Genomic DNA, 23,272 nt, shown 5'->3' on the forward strand with positions numbered 1-23,272 from the left:
GATGTTTGATCAGGTTCAAGTCGGCGCTCTGGCTGGGCCACTCAGGACATTCAGAGACTTGTCCCGAAGCCACTGCTGCGTTGTCTTGAGTGTGTGCTTTGTGTTGTTGTACTGTTGGAAGGTGAACCTTTGCCCCAGCTCTGGAACAGGATTTCATCAAGCATCTCTCTGTACTTTGCTCTGTTCATCTTTCCCTCGACTAGTCTCCCAGCCCATGCCGCTGAAAAACATCCCTACAGCATAATGCTGCCACCACCATGCTTCACCGTAGGGATGGTGCCAGGTTTCATCTAGACGTGACGCTTGGCATTCAGGCCAAAGTGTTCAATCTTGGTTTCATCAGACCAGACAATCTTGTTTCTCATGATCTGAGAGTCCTTTAGGTGCCTTTTGGTAAACTCCAAGCGGGCTGTCATGTGCCTTTTACTGAGGAATGGCTTCCATCTGGCCACTCTACCATAAAGGCCTGAATGGTAGAGTGCTGCAGAGATGGTTGTCCTTCTGGAAAGTTCTCCTATTTCCACAGAGGAACTCTGGAGCTCTGTCAGAGTGACCATCGGGTTATTGGTCACCTCCTTGAACAAGGCCCTTCTCCCCCGATTGCTCAGTTTGGCCGGGCGGACAGCTCTAGGAAGAATATTGGGGGTTCCAAACATCTTCCATTTAAGAATGATGGAGGCCACTGTGCTCTTGGGGACCTTCGATGCTGCAAACATTTTTTGGTACCCTTCTCCAGATATGTGCTTCGACACAATCCTGTCTCGGTGCTCTATGGACAATTCCTTCGACCTCATGGCTTGGTTTTTGCTCTGACATGCACTGTCAACGGTGGGACCTTATATAGACAGGTGTGTCCCTTTCCACATCATGTCCAATCAATTGAATTTACCACAGGTGGACTCCAATGAAGTTGTAGAATCAGCTCAAGGATGATCAATGGAAACAAGAAGCACCTGAGCTCAATTTTGAGTCTCATAGCAAAGGGTCTGAATACTTATGTAAATAAAACATTCTGAATTAATTTTTATAAATTTGCAACATTTTCCAGAAATCTGTTTTTGCTTTAATTATGGGGTATTGTGTGTAGATTGATGAGGATTTTACATTTATTTAATCCATTTTTGGAATAAGGCTGTAACGCAACAAAATGTGGAAAAAGGGAAGGGGTCTGAATACTTTCCGAATGCAGTGTACCTTTTATAATATGGCTGTATGTATTGAAAAAAGTTTGAATTACTTCAGTAATGAATAAAACACATTGGATTTAAAAGGAGCTAGAGCAGTAATAACAGTGATAGATTTAGCTGTTCCCTGTTTTAAGGCTCTCCTCGTGAAAATCGTCTGTTTGCTGTCATTCAGTTCTACTGATGGAAGCACACTGCTGGCATCAAGTATTCCGAAAATACAAAAGGGGCTAAACGCACATGACTGCTTTCTTTCCCCCTCTCCAAAATGAGTTTTACATGTTCACAAGTTAACAATTATTAAGTGTCCACTGAAATTCAACATGTTGAACAACCTGTGTCCCAACAGCATGTGTTAGTAATAGGTAGAGTTCCCTTCATGTAAAGTTGTGAACAGATATTTCACTATTTGGGATTTTTTCATATTCTAACGTTTTGATACATTACATTTTGGATGTCAACAATTACTGACCACATTATTAGTCAATATACAGGATCTGTTTTCAAGGATTGCCTCCGTCATATTTTAACAACCAACCACTGAAATAACCCCTTCCAATCCGTCATATTTTAACAACCACTGAAATAACCCCTTCCAATCCGTCATATTTTAACAACCAACCACTGAAATAACCCCTTCCAATCCGTCATATTTTAACAACCAACCACTGAAATAACCCCTTCCAATCCGTCACATTTTAACAACCAACCACTGAAATAACCCCTTCCAATCCGTCACATTTTAACAACCACTGAAATAACCCCTTCCAATCCGTCATATTTTAACAACCACTGAAATAACCCCTTCCAATCCGTCATATTTTAACAACCACTGAAATAACCCCTTCCAATCCGTCATATTTTAACAACCAACCACTGAAATAACCCCTTCCAATCCGTCACATTTTAACAACCAACCACTGAAATAACCCCTTCCAATCCGTCATATTTTAACAACCACTGAAATAACCCCTTCCAATCCGTCACATTTTAACAACCAACCACTGAAATAACCCCTTCCAATCCGTCACATTTTAACAACCACTGAAATAACCCCTTCCAATCCGTCACATTTTAACAACCAACCACTGAAATAACCCCTTCCAATCCGTCATATTTTAACAACCACTGAAATAACCCCTTCCAATCCGTCACATTTTAACAACCACTGAAATAACCCCTTCCAATCCGTCATATTTTAACAACCAACCACTGAAATAACCCCTTCCAATCCGTCATATTTTAACAACCAACCACTGAAATAACCCCTTCCAATCCGTCATATTTTAACAACCAACCACTGAAATAACCCCTTCCAATCCGTCATATTTTAACAACCAACCACTGAAATAACCCCTTCCAATCTCATAGATATATGTATTGCATCTCAATTGCGTTAAAAAAAAGAAAAATCATCAAAAATATTTTGTCATAAAAAAAAGAAATCTAATCTTAGCATATCTAAAGGGATAACTTTATACAACAGTGTTTGCCTTGAGTCAAGTCATTTCAGCATAAATGACTCCCTGTATTGTTCAACCTTGCATCTTTAAACAGTTTATCCTTGCCAGTCTGATTTGCGATCGTGACCCACCACCTTTATAATGCACGCTGTATAGACACAACGACCCATTTCATGTTTACACTAGACATAGTGCTATATACACATATTATATCATATATACACATATTCTATCATATATACACATATTCTATCATATATACACATATTATATCATATATATTGTATTGTGTAAACCTGCACATTCTCTCACTGTTTAGTAGTATACATACTAAGCACAAATACTCTTTCAGCTTTTCTTCTTTTGATTAGTAAGGGGTTTTTCAGATGACAACTCATTTCTCAATCAGTGTGTATAGCACTAAATTGTCATTTTTTTTAAATTCAGTACACCTAGGGTAAGCCAAGAAGGCATATCCTGATAGGATACTCTCTAACACTGAATAAGGCGTCTTTGTACTTAGTGTGCGCTCTAATAAAGTGGAAGGAGAATTCAGTAATGTAAACATTCAGCTTCATGTGGTAAAGAGGAGGAGATTAGATAAACGTGGGGTAGAGAGAGACAGGGATAAAACCTTAGAAAAAAGGAAAGGGGGTTTGCCAAGGCTGGGGCAGCACGAGGCCCCATGCCCACACACAGAAAGGCTGCACAGTATTGAGGGACCGGAGGACAGGGGGACCTGGTCCTTTAAGAAAACAAGAAAAAGAGGGGGAGAGAAGAGGTCTTCAGTCTCCCAGCACACCAGAGGGCCATGGGTCCCCCTGGGATCCCCAGCGATGGCAGCGCTCACCCAAACACGAGACACAGACAGCCGACTCACTCAGGTACACATTGGATACACGGTCGAGACTGACTCCAAAAACTGACACACAATCTATTTTGAGTTTTTAGCCACGAGGCGAGAAGTAGGAGATTTAGCGTGAAAACCAAGCTGACCACCATCACCTATCAGAGAGCTTGGGAGAAGTAAACAAGTGTTTCAGAGTAGAAGGAAGATAGAGAGTAAAAAGTGAGAGAGAGAACCCGGGAAGAAGAGGGAAGGAAAGGGAAAGAGAGGGAATATGGAAAGGGAGGGAAAGAGAGGGAAGGAGAGGGAAGAGGGAAGGAGAGGAAAGAGGGAAGGAGAGGAAAGGAGAGGGAAGAGGGAAGGAGAGGGAAGAGGGAAGGAGAGGGAAGAGGGAAGGAGAGGGAAGAGGGAAGGAGAGGGAAGGAGAGGGAAGAGGGAAGGAAAGGGAAGAGGGAAGGAGAGGGAAGAGGGAAGGAGAGGGAAGAGGGAAGGAGAGGGAAGAGGGAAGGAGAGGGAAGAGAGAAGGAGAGGGAAGAGGGAAGGAGAGGGAAGGAAAGGGAAGAGGGAAGGAAAGGGAAGAGGGAAGGAGAGGGAAGAGGGAAAGAGAAGAAAGAGGGAAAGAGAGGGGAAGGAGAGGAAAGAGGGAAGGAGAGGAAAGAGGGAAGGAGAGGGAAGAGGGAAGGAGAGGGAAGGAGAGGGAAGAGGGAAGGAAAGGGAAGAGGGAAAGAGAAGGAAGGAGAGGGAAGAGGGAAGGAGAGGGAAGAGGGAAGGAGAGGGAAGAGGGAAAGAGAAGGAAGGAGAGGGAAGAGGGAAGGAGAGGGAAGAGGGAAGGAGAGGGAAGAGAGAAGGAGAGGGAAGAGGGAAAGAGAGGGAAGGAGAGGGAAGAGGGAAAGAGAGGGAAGGAGAGGGAAGAGGGAAGGAGAGGGAAGGGGAAGGAGAGGGGAGAGGGAAGGAGAGCAAATGGGGTTGACGTGCTTGACTGGTGTAGTACCATCCATACCTCTGGGAAATTTCAACAGACTTCAAGAGTTGATATCCCATCACCCCTCTCTCTCAGGTGTTAAAGGTAGTATTACCTCTACCATCACCAGATACAGAGGTAGTTCCCCTGTACGGTGAGCCTCGGACTCTCTCTCCCTCAGCTACACTGCTGGCTGCATCACAAAAGACAGGCTGTATTAGAGCTCCATTAAAGAATACAGAGACTTGGATTCATATAATAACAATAATCCTAATAATAATCATTTGGATTCAGGCAGGGGCTCTACATTCAGATCTTTCAGGTGTACATTCCATTACTCTAGTTTAGGGTATATCTGGAACTTGTAGTAAATGTCTGATTCTACTCTGTGCTTGAATAAGTTGACTCACTGACTGAGTCACAAGTTCCAACAGTACAAACAGTGCAGAGAAATTGGTTACGATGGATTTTGTGATTTTCTTCTGAGAGTGAGTGAGTTTTCATAGGGTAAATATGCCTTGAACTTTACTTCATGACATAATAGCATTGGTTGTCATAACCCCATTTATGTGTTGGCAGGATAGGAAGTGACTGCCATCCTAGATTAGTGTTAGCACAGCGTTCCCCCCCCTGGGTGCATGTTTTGGGGTTTGTCCTAGCACTACACAGCTGATTCAAATAATCAAAGCTTGATGATGAGTTGGTTATTTGAATCAGCTGTGTAGTTCTTGGGCAAAAACCAAAACGTACACCCACGGGGGCCCCAGGACTGAGTTTGGAAAACGCTGTGTTAGCAGGTTGTGTCTATCTCTTCAGCAGTGGGAACCTTCAGAGTAAAGCAGTCAATAGCATGGCAGAGTAGGGGGAACAAGTCGAGAGAAGAAACATTATTACCTCGTTAAGAGTGCATAGATTAAATTAAGGAAGCACTAAAATTACATAAAACAAGATTTTTTTTCTTTTCATTTTCGATTTGTAAACTCTTAAGTTATTGAAATTATTTTTCTGCTTTTGTATTTTATGTCATAACACACATAATTTTAACATCCACAAGTTTGCTAATATAGAGCAGGCTCGTTATATACTGTACGACGTAACGGCCAATACAGCTGAGCTTGCAGTTGCACCAGTAGTGACCAAGGGGGTACAAAAAAACGACACACACGCAGACACACACACACACCACAATGACCAACGGAGGGAGAAACGTTTGCTACAATGGTCTCGCCCGCCTGCACGCCCACTCCCAATGGGGAGACGACGAGTCAGGAGTAAGTCATGAACACAGACAGGAAGAGTTTCTATGTTGTTTGGCTGCTTTTTGCTCCATCCCTCCAACCCCTGCTAGCTTCCTCGGTAGTATCCTCAGTCAAAAGGTCTGTTTCTTATTCCAATGTTAAAAATGTAAACATGACGAGGTGCCTTGGTTGAGGTACTGAGGCAAGTCTGGGGGTGGTTCGGGGGTTCTAAGGCGAGGCCAGCCGAGTCACCGTCAGCGATGCAGGCTCTTCTGGGCCTCCTTCAGCAGGGTGTCAAAGTCCAGGGCGTCATACTTGCTCTTTACCGGCCCTGGTCCCGCTTCGTCTGGACAGAAAAAGCTCTGTTAGAACAGTCATCATGGCTACATCCAACACCATTACATCAATGTTACAGAGAGAGAGAAACAGATACTACACATGAAGTATCTTAGCACTGCCAACAGTTCATACTCCTTAACAACATTTTACATTCATGTTTTGACTATACTTTGGCTGTATAACATGTTTTGACTGTATGTCTGCATACCCAGATCAATGTATCTCTTCCTGCTGAGCCTGTTCATGCCACCCCCTCTGTTCTGGAAAAGCGGCTCTCGTCTGTGTTTCTGGATCTGCTGGCCACTGGGCGCTTGACGAAACTTGATGACTCCACAGCGTTCCCTATGGACACACACACGGACACACACACAAAGACAGAGAGATGAGTTTCAGGCAGACAGGCCAGGCAGGCAGATAGGCAGACAGGCCAGGCAGACAGTCAAGGCAGGCAGATAAAAAGGACCTACTCGTTTTTGGTGATGACTTTGCAGTCCTCTGGGTCGCCAAAGGCCTCAAAGCGTTTGCGCAGCATAGTTTGTGTGACGCTGCTGGGCAGGTTGTGAATGTAGAACACTTGGCAGTTGTCCTAGGCAACGACACCATGGTAACCGTCAGAACAAGACACTTGCTGCAGTGGCAAAGCACGCCTACTTCACACATACACTACCGTTCAAACATTTGGGGTCACTTAGAAATGTCCTTGTTATTGAAAGAAAAGCACATTTTTTGTCCATTAAAATAACAGAAATACAGTGCAGACATTGTTAATGTTGTAAATGACTATTATAGCTGATAACGGCAGATTTTTTTATGGAATATCTACATAGGCATACAGAGGCCCATTATCAGCAACCATCACTCCTGTGTTCCAATGGCACGTTGTGTTAGCTAATCCAAGTTTAGCATGTTAAAAGGCTAATTGATCATTAGAAAACCCTTTGGCAATTATGTTAGCACAGCTGAAAACTGTTGTTCTGATTAAAGAAGCAATAAAACTGGCCTTCTTTAGACTTGTTGAGTATCTGGAGCATTTGTGGGTTCGATTACAGGCTCAAAATAGCCAGAAACAAAGACCTTTCTTCCGAAACTCGTCAGTCTATTCTTGTTCTGAGAAATTAAGGCTATTCCACGCAAGAAATTGCCAAGAAACTGAAGATCTCGTACAATGCTGTGTACTACTCCCTTCACAGAACAGTGCAAACTGGCTCTAACCAGAATAGAAAGAAGAGTGGGAGGCCCTGGTGCACAACTGAGCAACAGGGCAAGTACATTAGTGTCTAGTTTGAGAAAAAGACACCTCACAAGTCCTCAACTGGCAGCTTTATTAAATAGTACCCGCAAAACACCAGTCTCAACGTCAACAGTGAAGAAGTGACTCCGGGATGCTGGCCTTCTTGGCAGAGTTCCTCTGTCCCGTGTCTGTGTTCTTTTGCCCATCTTAATATTTATTTTTTATTAGCCAGTCTGAGATATGGCTTTTTCTTTGCAACTCTGCCTAGAAGGCCGGCATCCCGGAGTCGCAGTGTATATACTGAATAAAAATAGAAATGCAACAATTTAAGATTTTAATGAGTTACAGTTCATATAAGAAAATCAGTGGAATGAAATAAATAAATTAGGCCCTAATCTATGAATTTCACATGACTAGGTATACAGATATGCATCTGTTGGTCACAGATAACAACAAAAAATAAGGTAGGGGCGTGGATCAGAAAACCAGTCAGTTTCTGGTGTGACCCATCTCCTTTGCATAGAGTTGATCAGGCTATTGATTTTGGCCTGTGGAATGTTGTCCCACTCCTCTTCAATGTGCAAAGTTGCTGAAAATTGGCAGAAACTGGAACAAGCTGTATAACACGTCGATCCAGAGTATTCCACAAATGCTCAATGGGTGACATGTTTGGTGAGTATGCAGGCCATGGAAGAACTTGGACATTTTCAGCTTCCATGAATTGTGTACAGATCCTTGTGACTTGGGGCTGTGCATTATCATGCTGAAACATGAGGTGATGGGAGAGGATGAATGGTACGACAATGGGCCTCAGGATCTCCTCACGGTATCTCTGGGCATTTTGTGTTCTTTGTCCGTAGCTTATGCCTGCCCCATACCATAACCCCACTGCCACCATGGGGCAATCGGTTCACAATGTTGACATCATCAAACCGCTCACCCACACGACACCATACATGCTGTCTGTCATCTGCCCGGGATTCATCCATGAAGAGCACACTTCTCCAGCATGCCAGTGGCCATCGAAGGTAAGCATTTGCCCACTGAAGTTGATTACGACACGAACTGCAGTCAGGTCAAGACCCTGGTAAGGACGACGAGCACGGAGATGAGGTTCCCTGAGACGGTTTCTGAAAGTTTGTGCAGGAATTCTTCAGTTGTGCAAAACCAGTTTAATCCGCTATCCAGGTGGCTGGTCTCAGACAATCCCATTGGTGAAGAAGCCGGATGTGGATGTCCTGGGCTGGCGTGATTACACGTGGTCTGCGGTTGTGAAACCGGTTGGACGCACTGCCAAATTCTCTAAAATGACGTTAGAGGCGGCTTATGATTGAGAAATGAACATTAAATTCTCTGGCAAGAGCTCTGGTGGACATTCCTGCAGTCAGTTCTGGTGGACATTCCTGCAGTTAGCATGCCAATTGCACACTCCCTCAAAACTTTAAACAGCTGTGGCACATTGTGTTGTGTGACAAAACTGCACATTTTAGAGTGGCCTTTTATTGTCCCCAAAATAAGGTAGACCTGTGCAATGATCATGCTGTTTAATCAGCTTCTTGATATGCCACACCTGTCAGGTGGATGGATTATCTTGGAAAATGAGAAATGCTCACTAACAGGAATGTAAACACATTTGAGCACAACATTTTAGAGAAATAAGATTTTTGTGCGTATGGAACATTCCTGGGATCTTTTATTTCAGCTCATTAAACATGGGACCACCACTTTACATGTTGCATTTATATTTTTATTCAGTGTACATAACAGGGTTGTATGATTTTGTCAAAACTCATAATGGAATAACTGGTGTTTACCTCGTCAATTTGAATCCCAGACTTGGAGATTTTGTTCCCCTGCTTGTCTCCGTGGCACGTCTCAGAGTTCTCACAGCTGAGGAGAGAGAGACACAAGGCAGAGATATTAGACAGGAGCGAATGGAAGAACCTGAGTCACATAACAATGAGAAGAGCCACAGTACTCCGGGCTGACTGCTAATCAGACTGATCAGGGACTCTTTACACTACACTATTTTGATGACTCAAACTAGGATAGTGTAAATAGTCTGATCTAGATTCCAATCTAAATTAAAGGCAGTGCAGTCAAACAATTTATTTTCCTGTATTTGATATATATTTACACACTATGAGGTTGGAATAATACTGTGAAACTGTGAAAATGGTGCTAATGCCCTTTTAGAGTAAGAGCTGTTTGAAAAGGCCGAATGAAAATTCAGCCTGTTTTGATGGGATGGAGCTTTGGCCTGCCTGGTGACATAACCAGGTGGTAAAATAGTGTATAGACCAATAAGAAACAGAGTTCCAAACCTATCTGCCAATAACAGATCATTTTCAGTTTTCCCCTCCCCACTCCTAGTAATTCTTGCTTGAGAAATTGCTCTTTGCCAAGAAGCTATTTTCGTTTCTTTTTTTTTTTAAACAATTTTTATTGAAAATAATCACAGTAAGGCTCTTAATTGTTACCCAGAAATGACTTGATATTGTGACAAAGCAGATGCATTGGAAGATTAAGAGATGCCTTCCACACTACCTCCGGAGGTAGACATCTACCACATACATCTCCCACGTGTCCCTGCAAGAATAACCTTAATACCAGAAGACAGCATTTTCCCTGTTAGCCAAATTGAAAATTAGAGGCTTAAAATATCCTCACATTTGTGAATCATTGCATTAATCAAGTGTGCAACACTATGTGCAATATGGTTGATATGAGAAGCTCCTGTATAGTTTGAATTGCTATTCTTATTTGGTTTGTCTATACACTATGGTATTTACGGTATGCTAAGACACACACACACACACACACACACACACACACACACACACAAACACACGAGGCAGGAATGTGGCTTGGGCCACACCACATCCAAGGCTAGTGTAAACAGAAAAGTTGCAAATCTGATGTTGAAGAGAGAGAGATCTCACTAAACATATTTTACTAATGTAAATCCTTATATCTGTGGTTTATATGCTCACCTGATGTCAGGCTTACTGCTAGGGGAGTGGGGCTGGCAGAAGCTGGAGTAGAGGATGGGGGAGGGAGAGCGGGAGCAGGGGGAGGAGCGTTCCCCCTCTTCATCTGACTTGTGGGGTGATATAGCATGGAGCGATCCTGATTGGGGTGATGCCGCGGTCGCCCTCCGCCCGTCCCCCTTGCTGTCAGCCCTGGTACCGTTACTCAGGTACTCTGGTACCTTGGAGAAGAGTTTGTCTTCACGCTGATGTCCAAGCCTCTCGCCCCCCAGCGCCCTTTCCCCCTTAGGCTCTGGCCCCTCAGGAGAAGAGCGTCCGAACAGAGAGTGGGACAGCATGGCGGCGGTTCTCTTCCGACGCTCCCCCAGGCTCAGCAGGCAGTAGTCATGGTCTCCGAATGTCTGGTGGACTTTGGGATCTCCATCGCTGGCCTGGCCCATCTTGCGGAGCTGAGCGTAGAGTTCGGTCTGCTCGGGGAACTTGCGTGAGTTGGCCCGGGTGAGCCAAGAACCCTTCGGGGGGGACTCTCCTTTCCCCTCAGGTTTGAACAGCTCGTCCTCCACAGGCTTGTGAGGGGGGGTGGTGGGAGGGGTGAGGCCTGAAAACACACGCCACTCTCATAAGTCATGTGGTTTCATACAGCTCTGACGGGTTAACATCAGAAAAACATCAATGATTGACAGACAGTGAATGTTAATGATCAACTGATAATGGTTGTACTATCTGTTACTGAACTGAGTAACTGTCTGGTTATGACAGCGACATTGCAGAATAGCTGTCTTTCAACGGCTTTCCTAATAGAACAAATTGCTTTGATGCTGTTACATCGTAAACATTACAGTAACACAGCATGTTTGTTATGGCACAAGATCTCCTTTTGATTTTGACCGAATATTTGACTTTCAATTGTTAAACGTTATGGATTTTGAGGACGATATCAGCGGCAGTCACTGCATTGTAATATCTGTTTTCTCTGCTACCCAAGTAGCAATGGAAGCAAATTAGCCCTGTCAAGATGACATTTACCCAGGAATAGAGTGAAATCGTGCTCTTTCTAACACAATACAAATACATTTCCCCTCTACCACTCTACTACTGAGCTGTTATCCACATTATATCTACAGTACATTATGTTACAGTACTATATCTACAGCACATTATGTTATAGTACTATATGTACACCAGATACACTGCTCTACAGTACATTATGTTACAGTACTATATCTATACCAGATACACTGGTCTACAGTACATTATGTACAGTACTATATCTACAGTCTACAGTACATTACGTTACAGTACTATATCTATACCAGATACACTGGTCTATAGTACATTATGTAACTGTACTATATCTGCAGTAGATTATGTTACAGTACTATATCTACACCAGATACACTGGTCTACAGTACATTATGTTACAGTACTATATCTACACCAGATACTGGTCTACAGTACATTATGTTACAGTACTATATCTATACCAGATACACTGGTCAACAGTACATTATGTTACAGTACTATATCTACACCAGATACACTGGTCTACAGTACATTATGTTACAGTACTATATCTACACCAGATACACTGGTCTACAGTACATTATGTTACAGTACTATATCTACACCAGATACACTGGTCAACAGTACATTATGTTACAGTACTATATCTACACCAGATACACTGGTCAACAGTACATTATGTTACAGTACTATATCTACACCAGATACACTGGTCAACAGTACATTATGTTACAGTACTATATCTATACCAGATACACTGGTCAACAGTACATTATGTTACAGTACTATATCTATACCAGATACACTGGTCAACAGTACATTATGTTACAGTACTATATCTACACCAGATACACTGGTCTACAGTACATTATGTTACAGTACTATATCTACACCAGATACACTGGTCTACAGTACATTATGTTACAGTACTATATCTACACCAGATACACTGGTCAACAGTACATTATGTTACAGTACTATATCTATACCAGATACACTGGTCAACAGTACATTATGTTACAGTACTATATCTACACCAGATACACTGGTCTACAGTACATTGTTACAGTACTATATCTACACCAGATACACTGGTCTACAGTACATTGTTACAGTACTATATCTACACCAGATACACTGGTCTACAGTACATTGTTACAGTACTATATCTACACCAGATACACTGGTCAACAGTACATTATGTTACAGTACTATATCTACACCAGATACACTGGTCAACAGTACATTATGTTACAGTACTATATCTATACCAGATACACTGGTCTACAGTACATTATGTTACAGTACTATATCTACACCAGATACACTGGTCTACAGTACATTATGTTACAGTACTATATCTACACCAGATACACTGGTCTACAGTACATTATGTTACAGTACTATATCTACACCAGATACACTGGTCTACAGTACATTATGTTACAGTACTATATCTACACCAGATACACTGGTCTACAGTACATTATGTTACAGTACTATGCTACTTCTGACAGACACAATAGGATATACATCCAAAATCCTGCTCTCATCCAGTCTCGTGAAGTCAAGGTGTAAAAGACGTCACAATTATCAACACTGACTCAAAGCCCCAACATTACCTGCTGTGCCACACAGGTCCACGCTGAGAGTCTGCTCGAAGGGCTTGTTGGCATACTGGGTATCTCTGATCATGGGGATGAGAGAGAGAGAGATTTACTTTTATTCGAATTGAGAGACGGAGACAGAGAGAGAGAGAGACAGACAGAGGGAGAAAGATTAGAGTCATCATCAAGGCCAGGGGAAGGAGTGTGGGAGTTGGGGTAGAGGGGATGGGAGGGGGGACAAAGGATACTGCTGAGTGCTGAATGATGTTTCTTTAGGATTTCTTAAGGTTCTATGCGGGTTTAATATGGTTTAGTAGGGTTTATGAGGGTTTGGTAGGTTTTATGATGTTTGGTCGGGTTAATGAGGGTTTGGTAGGGTTAATGAGGGTTTGGTAGGGTTTATGAGGGTTTGATAGGGCTTATGATGGTTTGGTAGGGTTTATGAGGGTTTAGTAGGGTGTATAAGGGTTTAGTAGGGTTTAGTATAGTTATGAGGGTTTAGTATAGTTTGAGGGTTAAGTATAGTTTATGCGGGTTTAGCATAGTTTATGAGGGTTTAGTATAGTTTATGAGGGTTTAGTATAGTTTATGAGGGTTTAGTATAGTTTATGGGGGTTTAGTAGGGTTTATGAGAGGTTAGCAGGGTTTATGAGGGTTTAGTATGGTTCATGAGGGTTTAGTAGGTTTTATGAAGGTTTATGTTTGAAGTTTGTATTACATTTTCATTGTGAATGTGAGCATTCCCTTTTTCCTGTCATGTTTTTCTTTACAGCCGTCCGTCTGTGATTGGTATTACAGTACAAGCTACGTCTCCTATTGAGGGCAATTTGGGATCTGTGTTACCATGAAAGGCTTTTGTGGAGTGCTTTGGGGATATTACAGAGTCCACAAAGAAGCAACAAACTCTCTGGGAACCACAGAACATCACAGTAATTTTACACATGGAAGAGTTCCAGAAGTGAACATTAAAAAGAGCTTTGTGATTGCTTGACTCTGGACAGATGGGCTAGCAGTATACAGTTGAAGTCGGAAGTTTACATACCCTTAGGTTGGAGTCATTAAAACTCATTTTTCAACCACTCCACAAATGTCTTGTTAACAAACTATAGTTTTGGCAAGTCCATTAGGACATCTACTTTGCGCATGACACAAGTAATTTTTCCAACAATTGTTTACAGACAGATAATTTCACTTATAACTCACTGTATCACAATTCCAGTTGGTCAGAAGTTTACATACACTAAGTTGACTGTGCCTTTAAACAGCTTGGAAAATTCCAGAATATTATGTCATGGCTTTAGAAGCTTCTGATAGGCTAATTGACATAATTTGAGTCAATTGGAGGTCAAGGTCTACCTTCAAACTCAGTGCCTCTTTGCTTGACATCATGGGAAAATTAAAAGAAATCAGCCAAGACCTCAGAAAAAAATTGTAGATCACAAGTTTGGTTCATCCTTGGGAGCAATTTCCAAACGCTTGAAGGTACCACGTTCATCTGTACAAACAATAGTATGCGAATATAAACACTATGGGACCACGCAGCCGTCATACTGCTCAGGAAGGAGACGCGTTCTGTCTCCTAGAGATGAACGTACTTTGGTGCGAAAAGTGCAAATCAATCCCAGAACAACAGCAAAGGACCTTGTGAAGATGCTGGAGGAAACAGGTTTAAAGTATCTATATCCACAGTGAAACGAGTCCTATATCGACATAACCTGAAAGGCCGCTCAGCAAGGAAGAAGCCACTGATCCAAAACCGCCATAAAAAAGCCAGACTATGGTTTGCAACTGCACATGGGGACAAAGATCGTACTTTTTGGAGAAATGTCCTATGGTCTGATGAAACAAAAATAGAACTGTTTGGCAATAATGACCATCGTTATGTTTGGAGGAAAAGGGGGGAGGCTTGCAAGCCGAAGAACACCATTCCAACCGTGAAGCACAGTGGTGGCAGCATCATGTTGTGGAGGTGCTTTGCTGCAGGAGGGACTGGTGCACTTCACAAAATAGATGGCATCATGAGGAAAGAAAAATTATGTGGATATATTGAAGCAACATCTCAAGACATCAGTCAGGAAGTTAAAGCTTGGTCACAAATGGGTCTTCCAAATGGACAATGACCTCAAGCATACTTCCAAAGGACAACAAAGTCAAGGTGTTGGAGTGGCCATCACAAAGCCCTTACCTCAATCCTATAGAAAATGTGTCTACAGACCTGAAAAGGTGTGTGTGAGCAAGGAGGCCTACAAACCTGACTCAGTTACACCAGCTCTGTCAGGAGGAATGGGCCAAAATTCACCCAACTTACTGTGGGAAGCTTGTGGAAGGCTACCCGAAATGTTTGACCCGAGTTAAACAATTTAAAGGCAATGCTACCAAATACTAATTGAGTGTATGTAAACTTCTGGCCCACTGGGAATGTGATGAAAGAAATAAAAGCTGAAATAAATCATTCTCTCTACTATTATTCTGACATTTCACATCCTTAAAATAAAGTGGTGATTCTAACTGAATTGTGAAAAACTGAGTATCAACGTATTTATCTAAGTTGTATGTAAACTTCCGACTTCAACTGTATGTGTTGTAGTGTATAGGAATATAGTATGGAAAACAAACCCTGTAGATATGGGAGTCAGCGGAAGACAGAGGCAGCTGCGTTTCACTGCAATCAGAACAACAGAAAGAGTCAATGGTAACAATGATTACATGCATGGTCAGAGAACACCACAGCAGATCTAGCAGGTGTAGAAACAGCCTTTTGCTTAGCACGCTGTGTAACAATGCTGGGGCTCTTTATTTTTCATTCACGTCAAATTGAAGAAAGATGCTGCATGATGGAGTCATGTGGACTGACACAACAGGATTGGTGTAGAGAGCTTAGGACTTCATCTTCCTTACCGTTTTGACAGCAGATGTTATCGGGTTCAGCTGCGTCTGCCGTGGTTTGGGAAGAAGTGCTGTTGTTAGGGGTGGTGGTGTCTTTCTCCAGGTCGTGTCCCATGGGGTGTTTGACCACCATGTCCTCCATGCCAGGGTGCCCGGCTCCCGACACAGGCTCCACCCTCATCCGGCCCGCACGCACCTTCTTGGCGAAGCGGCTGGGGAAAGAGGCGAGCCTGCGGGAGCGACGGACAGAGAAAAACGCGTCCTCCAGATCGGGGCTCATAGGGGCCTCTAGGGACCTGTTGCTTTCGGAGTCTTTCCTAAGCTCTGGTTTGGTTGAACGGGCAGCCGGACTGGGGGTCTCAGTCTTTCTGTCCTGCGCTGGTTTGGGGATAGCTCCTCTGTTATGAGTGTAGGGGGGGCTGTGGAGTCTGTAAGGCTTGCTCACGTCAAAGGATTTGACCGCTTCGAGCAGTTCGCGCAGGAGAGAGTTGGCTTTGAACTCCCGTCTGCGTGTGAAGGCGAAGCGCGGCCGAGGGGCGCAGATCTGGGCCTGGGTTGCAGCCTTGTGACAGTTTGGGGAGATACGAGCAGGAGGGTACTCAGGCCTGGCCCTGCGTACCTGGCCTGGGCCCTCGCGCTCCTTGCGCTCCCAGATGGCCTGCTTGCGCATGGGTAGGCAGTATGTGTGCATGTACTTGATGAGCTCCACCACAGAGCGCAGTTCTTTCTCCGAGGAGAACTGGGGCTTGGAGGGCTCAGGCGGGGTGGAGCTTTCACCCTCACTGCTTGAGGTCTCCTCCTCCTCTTCTTCCTCCTCGGACTCACTGTCCTCCTCGTCATCATCTTCCTCCTCCTCCCCATCCTCCTCTGTGTCAGCTGAAGGAGTGTCCTCGGCCTCCTGTGTGGTGGTCAGGTGCCGGTGGAGCTCTGTGCACAGACGTCCAGCTGGTCGCACTGCTCGGGGCTTACGCTCATGTGTGCTATCACGCTGCACAAAGAAACAGAGAGAAAGAGATGGGTTACTACCTACAAACATGAGCTTGGTGAGTCTCTGTGCACAGCATGATCCAAGAGATTAAGGAATGACTTCTATATCTAGTCAATGACTACATACCGTACAGAGTGAACAACTCATGACTACATACCGTACAGAGTGAACAACTCATGACTACATACTAGGGCTGGGCGATATACCATATTTTATGATATACCGGTATTGATGTAGGGACCGGTTTGGGTTTCTACTTCACCTTCTATACCGGTATTTGAAAGTTTGGTTTGTTAAATGTGATACGCCGTGTGTAATGTACATTTTTATAGTTTACTTTGATACTTGAGTCATCTCTCTCTGCTCGTTCTCTCTCCGCGACACCTTCCACACAGATTTAGCCACACCCCGTCCCTCAGAGCGCATTTGATGTTCCTCAACCACCAGACACTTGCGTCAGTCTGCATGGTCAACAGTCTGCATGGTCAACAGTCTGCATAGTCAATGCAGCACATGCAACAATGTTGATGACAACAATGCTGTTTTCACTTTGCTTCTTATATAAATCCACTAGTGTTCTATAATGACACTATTCGTTTGTGTTTCTTACATCACCAAATAGCTAGTTTGTCTTTTCTTAGTAAGTTGCCTTAATTATTGTGATACGCTAATTGTTAGCCGCTAATGCTAATAGCTTGCTACAGCCTGATAATACCAGTGATGGTGTAGACCTAAATCAGAGTGTTGTTTGTGCAACAGTATCTTCTAAATCAAAGAGGAATATGCAAAGCAAGAATATATTAGCTACATGAAGTAGCTAAGAGAATTAATGCAATGTAGCCAAAGCTTATAGGGTCCCCTAGGAAACACATATCAACACTTTAGTTCCTCCCTGGCACTTTAATTTGTTCTCATCTCAAAAAACATTGTATTCAAAGTGGCCACTATTATATTCTAACTATACAATTAGAATAGTCATTATATTCCCATGATTCCAACAGTTTTGCTCTAATTCGCAAGTCAAACCGCAACTGCAACATTTGGTTAAAAATAAGTCCTAGATTATTTGCCCATATCGTGCAGCCCTACGTGGCAGTGTGGAAATGATCTCAATTGAGCAGTGGTGTAAAGTACTTAAGTAAAAATACTTTCAAGTACTACTTAAGTCATTTTTGGTGGTATCTGTACTTAACTTGACTATTTTTACTTTTGACAACTTTTACTTTTATTTCACTACATTCCTAAAGAAAACACTATACTTTTTACTCCATACATTTTCCCTGACACCTAAAAAGTACTCGTTACATTTTGAATGCTTAGCAGGACAGGAAAATATTCCAATTCACGCACTTGTCAAGAGTACATCCCTGATCATCTACTGCCTCTGATCTGGAGGACTCACTAAACACAAATGCTTTGTTTGTAAATGATGTCTGAGTGTTGGAGTGTGCCCCTGGCTATCCGTAAATAAAAAAAACAAGAAAATGGTGCCATCTGGCAAAGGAATTTGAAATGATTTATACTTTTACTTTTGATACTTAAGGATATTTAAAACCAAATACTTCTAGACTTTTACTCAAGTAGTATTTTACTGGGTGACTTTCACTTTTACTTGAGTAATTTTCTATTAACGTATCTTTACTTTTACTCCAGTATGACAATTGGGTACTTTTTCCACCAGTGCAATTGAGTTCAGGAAATGCAGAAATGATAAAAGTGCTGAAATTTGTTTTGGTTGAAGTTGAATTGAACAGTATAAAACAATCAGAATGGATAAATACTAATTGAAATCACTTAGAATGTATGTGTTGCCACCCTAGGATCACTCACTACTCATGAAGCAAATGTAGAACTTCTATTATTCAAAAACTAAAAATACAGTCAAATACCGTCCTACCGTCTATTGTTTTTTAATACCGTACAGAATGAACAACTCATGACTACATACCGTACAGAGTGAACAACTCATGACTACATAACTACATACCATACAGAGTGAACAACTCATGACTACATAACTACATACCGTACAGAATGAACAACTCATGACTACATAACTACATACCGTACAGAGTGAACAACTCATAACTACATACTGTACAGAATGAACAATTCATGACTACATACCGTACAGAATGAAAAATTCATGACTACATAACTACATACCGTACAGAGTGAACAACTCATGACTACATACCGTACAGAGTGAACAACTCATGACTACATACCGTACAGAGTGAACAACTCATGACTACATACCGTACAGAGTGAACAATTCATGACTACATAACTACATACCGTACAGAGTGAACAATTCATGACTACATAACTACATACCGTACAGAATGAACGACACATAACTACATACCATACAGAGTGAACAATTCATGACTACATAACTACATACCGTACAGAGTGAACGACACATAACTACATACAGTACAGAGTGAACAATTCATGACTACATAACTACATACCGTACAGAATGAACGACACATAACTACATACCGTACAGTGAACAATTCATGACTACATAACTACATACCGTACAGAGTGAACGACACATAACTACATACAGTACAGAGTAAACAATTCATGACTACATACCGTACAGAGTGAACAATTCATGACTACATACCGTACAGAGTGAACAACTCATGACTACGTACCGTACAGAATGAACAATTAATGACTACATACCGTACAGAGTGAACAACTCATGACTACGTACCGTACAGAATGAACAATTCATGACTACATAACTACATACAGTACAGAGTGAACAATTCATGACTACATAACTACATACCATACAGAGTGAACAACTCATGACTACATAACTACATACCATACAGAATGAACAACTCATGACTACATACCGTACAGAGTGAACAACTCATGACTACATAACTACATACCATACAGAGTGAACAACTCATGACTACATAACTACATACCATACAGAATGAACAACTCATGACTACATAACTACATACCGTACAGAGTGAACAACTCATAACTACATACCGTACATAATGAACAATTCATGACTACATACCGTACAGAATGAACAATTCATGACTACATAACTACATACCGTACAGAGTGAATGACACATAACTACATACAGTACAGAGTGAACAATTCATGACTACATACCGTACAGAGTGAACAACTCATGACTACATACCGTACAGAGTGAACAACTCATGACTACATACCGTACAGAGTGAACAACTCATGACTACATAACTACATACCGTACAGAGTGAACAACTCATGACTACATAACTACATACCGTACAGAATGAACGACACATAACTACATACCGTACAGAGTGAACAATTCATGACTACATAACTACATACCGTACAGAGTGAACAACTCATGACTACATACCGTACAGAGTGAACAACTCATGACTACATACCGTACAGAGTGAACAACTCATGACTACATACCGTACAGAGTGAACAATTCATGACTACATAACTACATACCGTACAGAGTGAACAATTCATGACTACATAACTACATACCGTACAGAATGAACGACACATAACTACATACCGTACAGAGTAAACAATTCATGACTACATAACTACATACCGTACAGAGTGAACGACACATAACTACATACAGTACAGAGTGAACAATTCATGACTACATAACTACATACCGTACAGAATGAACGACACATAACTACATACCGTACAGTGAACAATTCATGACTACATAACTACATACCGTACAGAGTGAACGACACATAACTACATACCGTACAGAGTGAACAATTCATGACTACATAACTACATACCGTACAGAATGAACGACACATAACTACATACCGTACAGTGAACAATTCATGACTACATAACTACATACCGTACAGAGTGAACGACACATAACTACATACAGTACAGAGTGAACAATTCATGACTACATACCGTACAGAATGAACAATTCATGACTACATACCGTACAGAATGAACAATTCATGACTACATAACTACATACCATACAGAATGAACAACTCATAACTACATACCGCACAGAGTGAACAATTCATGACTACATAACTACATACCATACAGAGTGAACAACTCATGACTACATAACTACATACCATACAGAGTGAACGACACATGACTACATACCGTACAGAGTGAACAACTCATGACTACATACCGTACAGAATGAACAATTCATGACTACATACCGTGCAGAGTGAACAACTCATGACTACATACCGTGCAGAGTGAACAACTCATGACTACATACCGTACAGAGTGAACAACTCATGACTACATACCGTGCAGAGTGAACAACTCATGACTACATACCGTACAGAGTGAACAACTCATAACTACATACCGTACAGAGTGAACAACTCATGACTACGTACCGTACAGTGAACAACTCATAACTACATACCGTACAGAGTGAACAACTCATGACTACGTACCGTACAGAGTGAACAACTCATGACTACGTACCGTACAGAGTGAACAACTCATGACTACGTACCGTACAGAGTGAACAACTCATGAGCAACCAAAACCAACAGAGACCCTTCTTTGTGATTGTGACAATTTGCCAAAGTTATACAAGCCCCCCCCCATATGAATTAAGATTATAATCACTTTATGCATATTAATTGTATACAAGGTCCAACCGAAATTTGACTTCTTTATCCCAACCTCCAAAAGACACACATACAGTTTGGAGCAGGGGAATGCCACACTGGGCACCCGTAGAGCAGCTGTTGTGTGGGGGTTGAATGCCTTGCTCAAGGGCACAATGGCATCTAGGATTTGATACCAACACCACTCTGGTTACCAGCTCACTTCATGACAGATTTTTCCCACCAGACCCGAGATTCGAAATGGCAAACCCTCTGGTTCCTGGCTCCCCTCTCTAATCACTATGCTACCTGCCGCATACCAATGTTCCAAGTATCGAGAGAGAGAGAGAAAGAGAGAGCTCATTGCCAGAGGTGCCTTTCCCCTGATCAAGACTACAGCCATCTGTCACTCCAAAGATGTCACATGCCTCGGCCCCGCAAACCAGAACTGAAAAGCCAGAACAGGATTGAACAGGACAGGGGTAATAAATGACAAAACACAGGCTTAGTATAAAACTAAGGGTCATAATATAGCACTAAGGGTCATAAAATAGAACTAAGGGTCATAATATAGAACTAAGGGTCATAGTATAGAACTAAGGGTCATAGTATAGAACTAAGGGTCATATAGAAATAAAGGTCATAGTATAGAACTAAGGGTCATAATATAGAACTAAGGGTCATAATATAGAACTACGGGATATAGCATAGCACTAAGGGTCATAATATAGAACTAAGGGTCGTAATATAGAACTAAGGATCATAATATAGAACTTAGGATCATAATATAGAACTATGGGATATAGCATAGCACTAAGGGTCATAATATAGCACTAAGGGTCATAATATAGAACTAAGGGTCATAATATAGAACTAAGGGTCATAGTGTAGCACTATGGGTCATAATAAAGAACTAAGATATAGAAATCAAGGTCATAGTATAGAACTAAGGGTCCTAGTATAGAACTAAGGATATTAATATAGAAATAAAGGTCATAGTATAGAACTAAAGGTCAATGTATAGAACTAAGGATATTAATATAGAAATAAAGGTCATAGAACTAAGGGTCATAATATAGAACTAAGGATCATAATCTAAAACTAAGGGTCATAATATAGAACTAAAGGTCATAGTATAGAACTAAGGGTCATAATATAGAACTGAGGGTCATAATATAAAACTAAGGGTCATAGTATAGCACTAAGGGTCATAATATAGAACTAAGGGTCATAATATAGAACTGAGGGTCATAATATAAAACTAAAGGTCATAGTATAGAACTAAGGGTCATATAGAAATAAAGGTCATAGTATAGAACTAAGGGTCATAATATAGAACTAAGGATCATAATATAGAACTATGGGATATAGCATAGCACTAAGGGTCATAATATAGCACTAAGGGTCATAATATAGAACTAAGGGTCATAATATAGAACTGAGGGTCATAATATAGAACTAAGGGTCATAATATAGAACTAAGGGTCATAGCATAGCACTATGGGTCATAATAAAGAACTAAGGACCAAAATATAGAAATCAAGGTCATAGTATAGAACTAAGGGTCATAGTATAGAACTAAGGATATTAATATAGAAATAAAGGTCATAGTATAGAACGAAGGATATTAATATAGAAATAAAGATCATAGAACTAAGGGTCATAATATAGATCTAAGGATCATAATATAGAACTACGGGTCATAGTATAGCACTAAGGGTCATAATATAGCACTCAGGGTCATAATATAGAACTGAGGGTCATAATATAGAACTAAGGGTCATAATATAGAACTAAGGGTCATAGTATAGAACTAAGGATCATAGTATAGAACTAAGGGTCATAATATAGAAAGCCTTTCCTGTCGTGTGGCCTATGCATCTGCTCTCT

At 41.7% G+C, this 23,272-nt stretch overlaps 1 protein-coding gene across 1 annotated transcript in view; it reads right to left on the reverse strand.

Moving 5' to 3' along the window:
* Positions 1-5,425: 5,425 nt before the first annotated feature.
* The window catches only part of ppargc1b (peroxisome proliferator-activated receptor gamma, coactivator 1 beta), a 96,642-nt gene continuing 78,795 nt past the window's right edge, over positions 5,426-23,272 (reverse strand). Inside the window, exons 5-12 of the mRNA XM_029771414.1 lie at positions 15,782-16,757; positions 15,500-15,545; positions 12,899-12,963; positions 10,257-10,851; positions 9,078-9,153; positions 6,500-6,618; positions 6,241-6,374; positions 5,426-6,039 (exon numbers count right to left, since the gene is read on the reverse strand). Of these exons, the coding sequence (XP_029627274.1) occupies positions 5,948-6,039; positions 6,241-6,374; positions 6,500-6,618; positions 9,078-9,153; positions 10,257-10,851; positions 12,899-12,963; positions 15,500-15,545; positions 15,782-16,757 (2,103 nt within the window). The 3' untranslated portion in view covers positions 5,426-5,947. The remainder of the gene's footprint in view (positions 6,040-6,240; positions 6,375-6,499; positions 6,619-9,077; positions 9,154-10,256; positions 10,852-12,898; positions 12,964-15,499; positions 15,546-15,781; positions 16,758-23,272) is intronic.

This window comes from Salmo trutta, chromosome 13 (genome assembly GCF_901001165.1).
Source record: "Salmo trutta chromosome 13, fSalTru1.1, whole genome shotgun sequence".
Taxonomy (NCBI): domain Eukaryota; kingdom Metazoa; phylum Chordata; class Actinopteri; order Salmoniformes; family Salmonidae; genus Salmo; species Salmo trutta.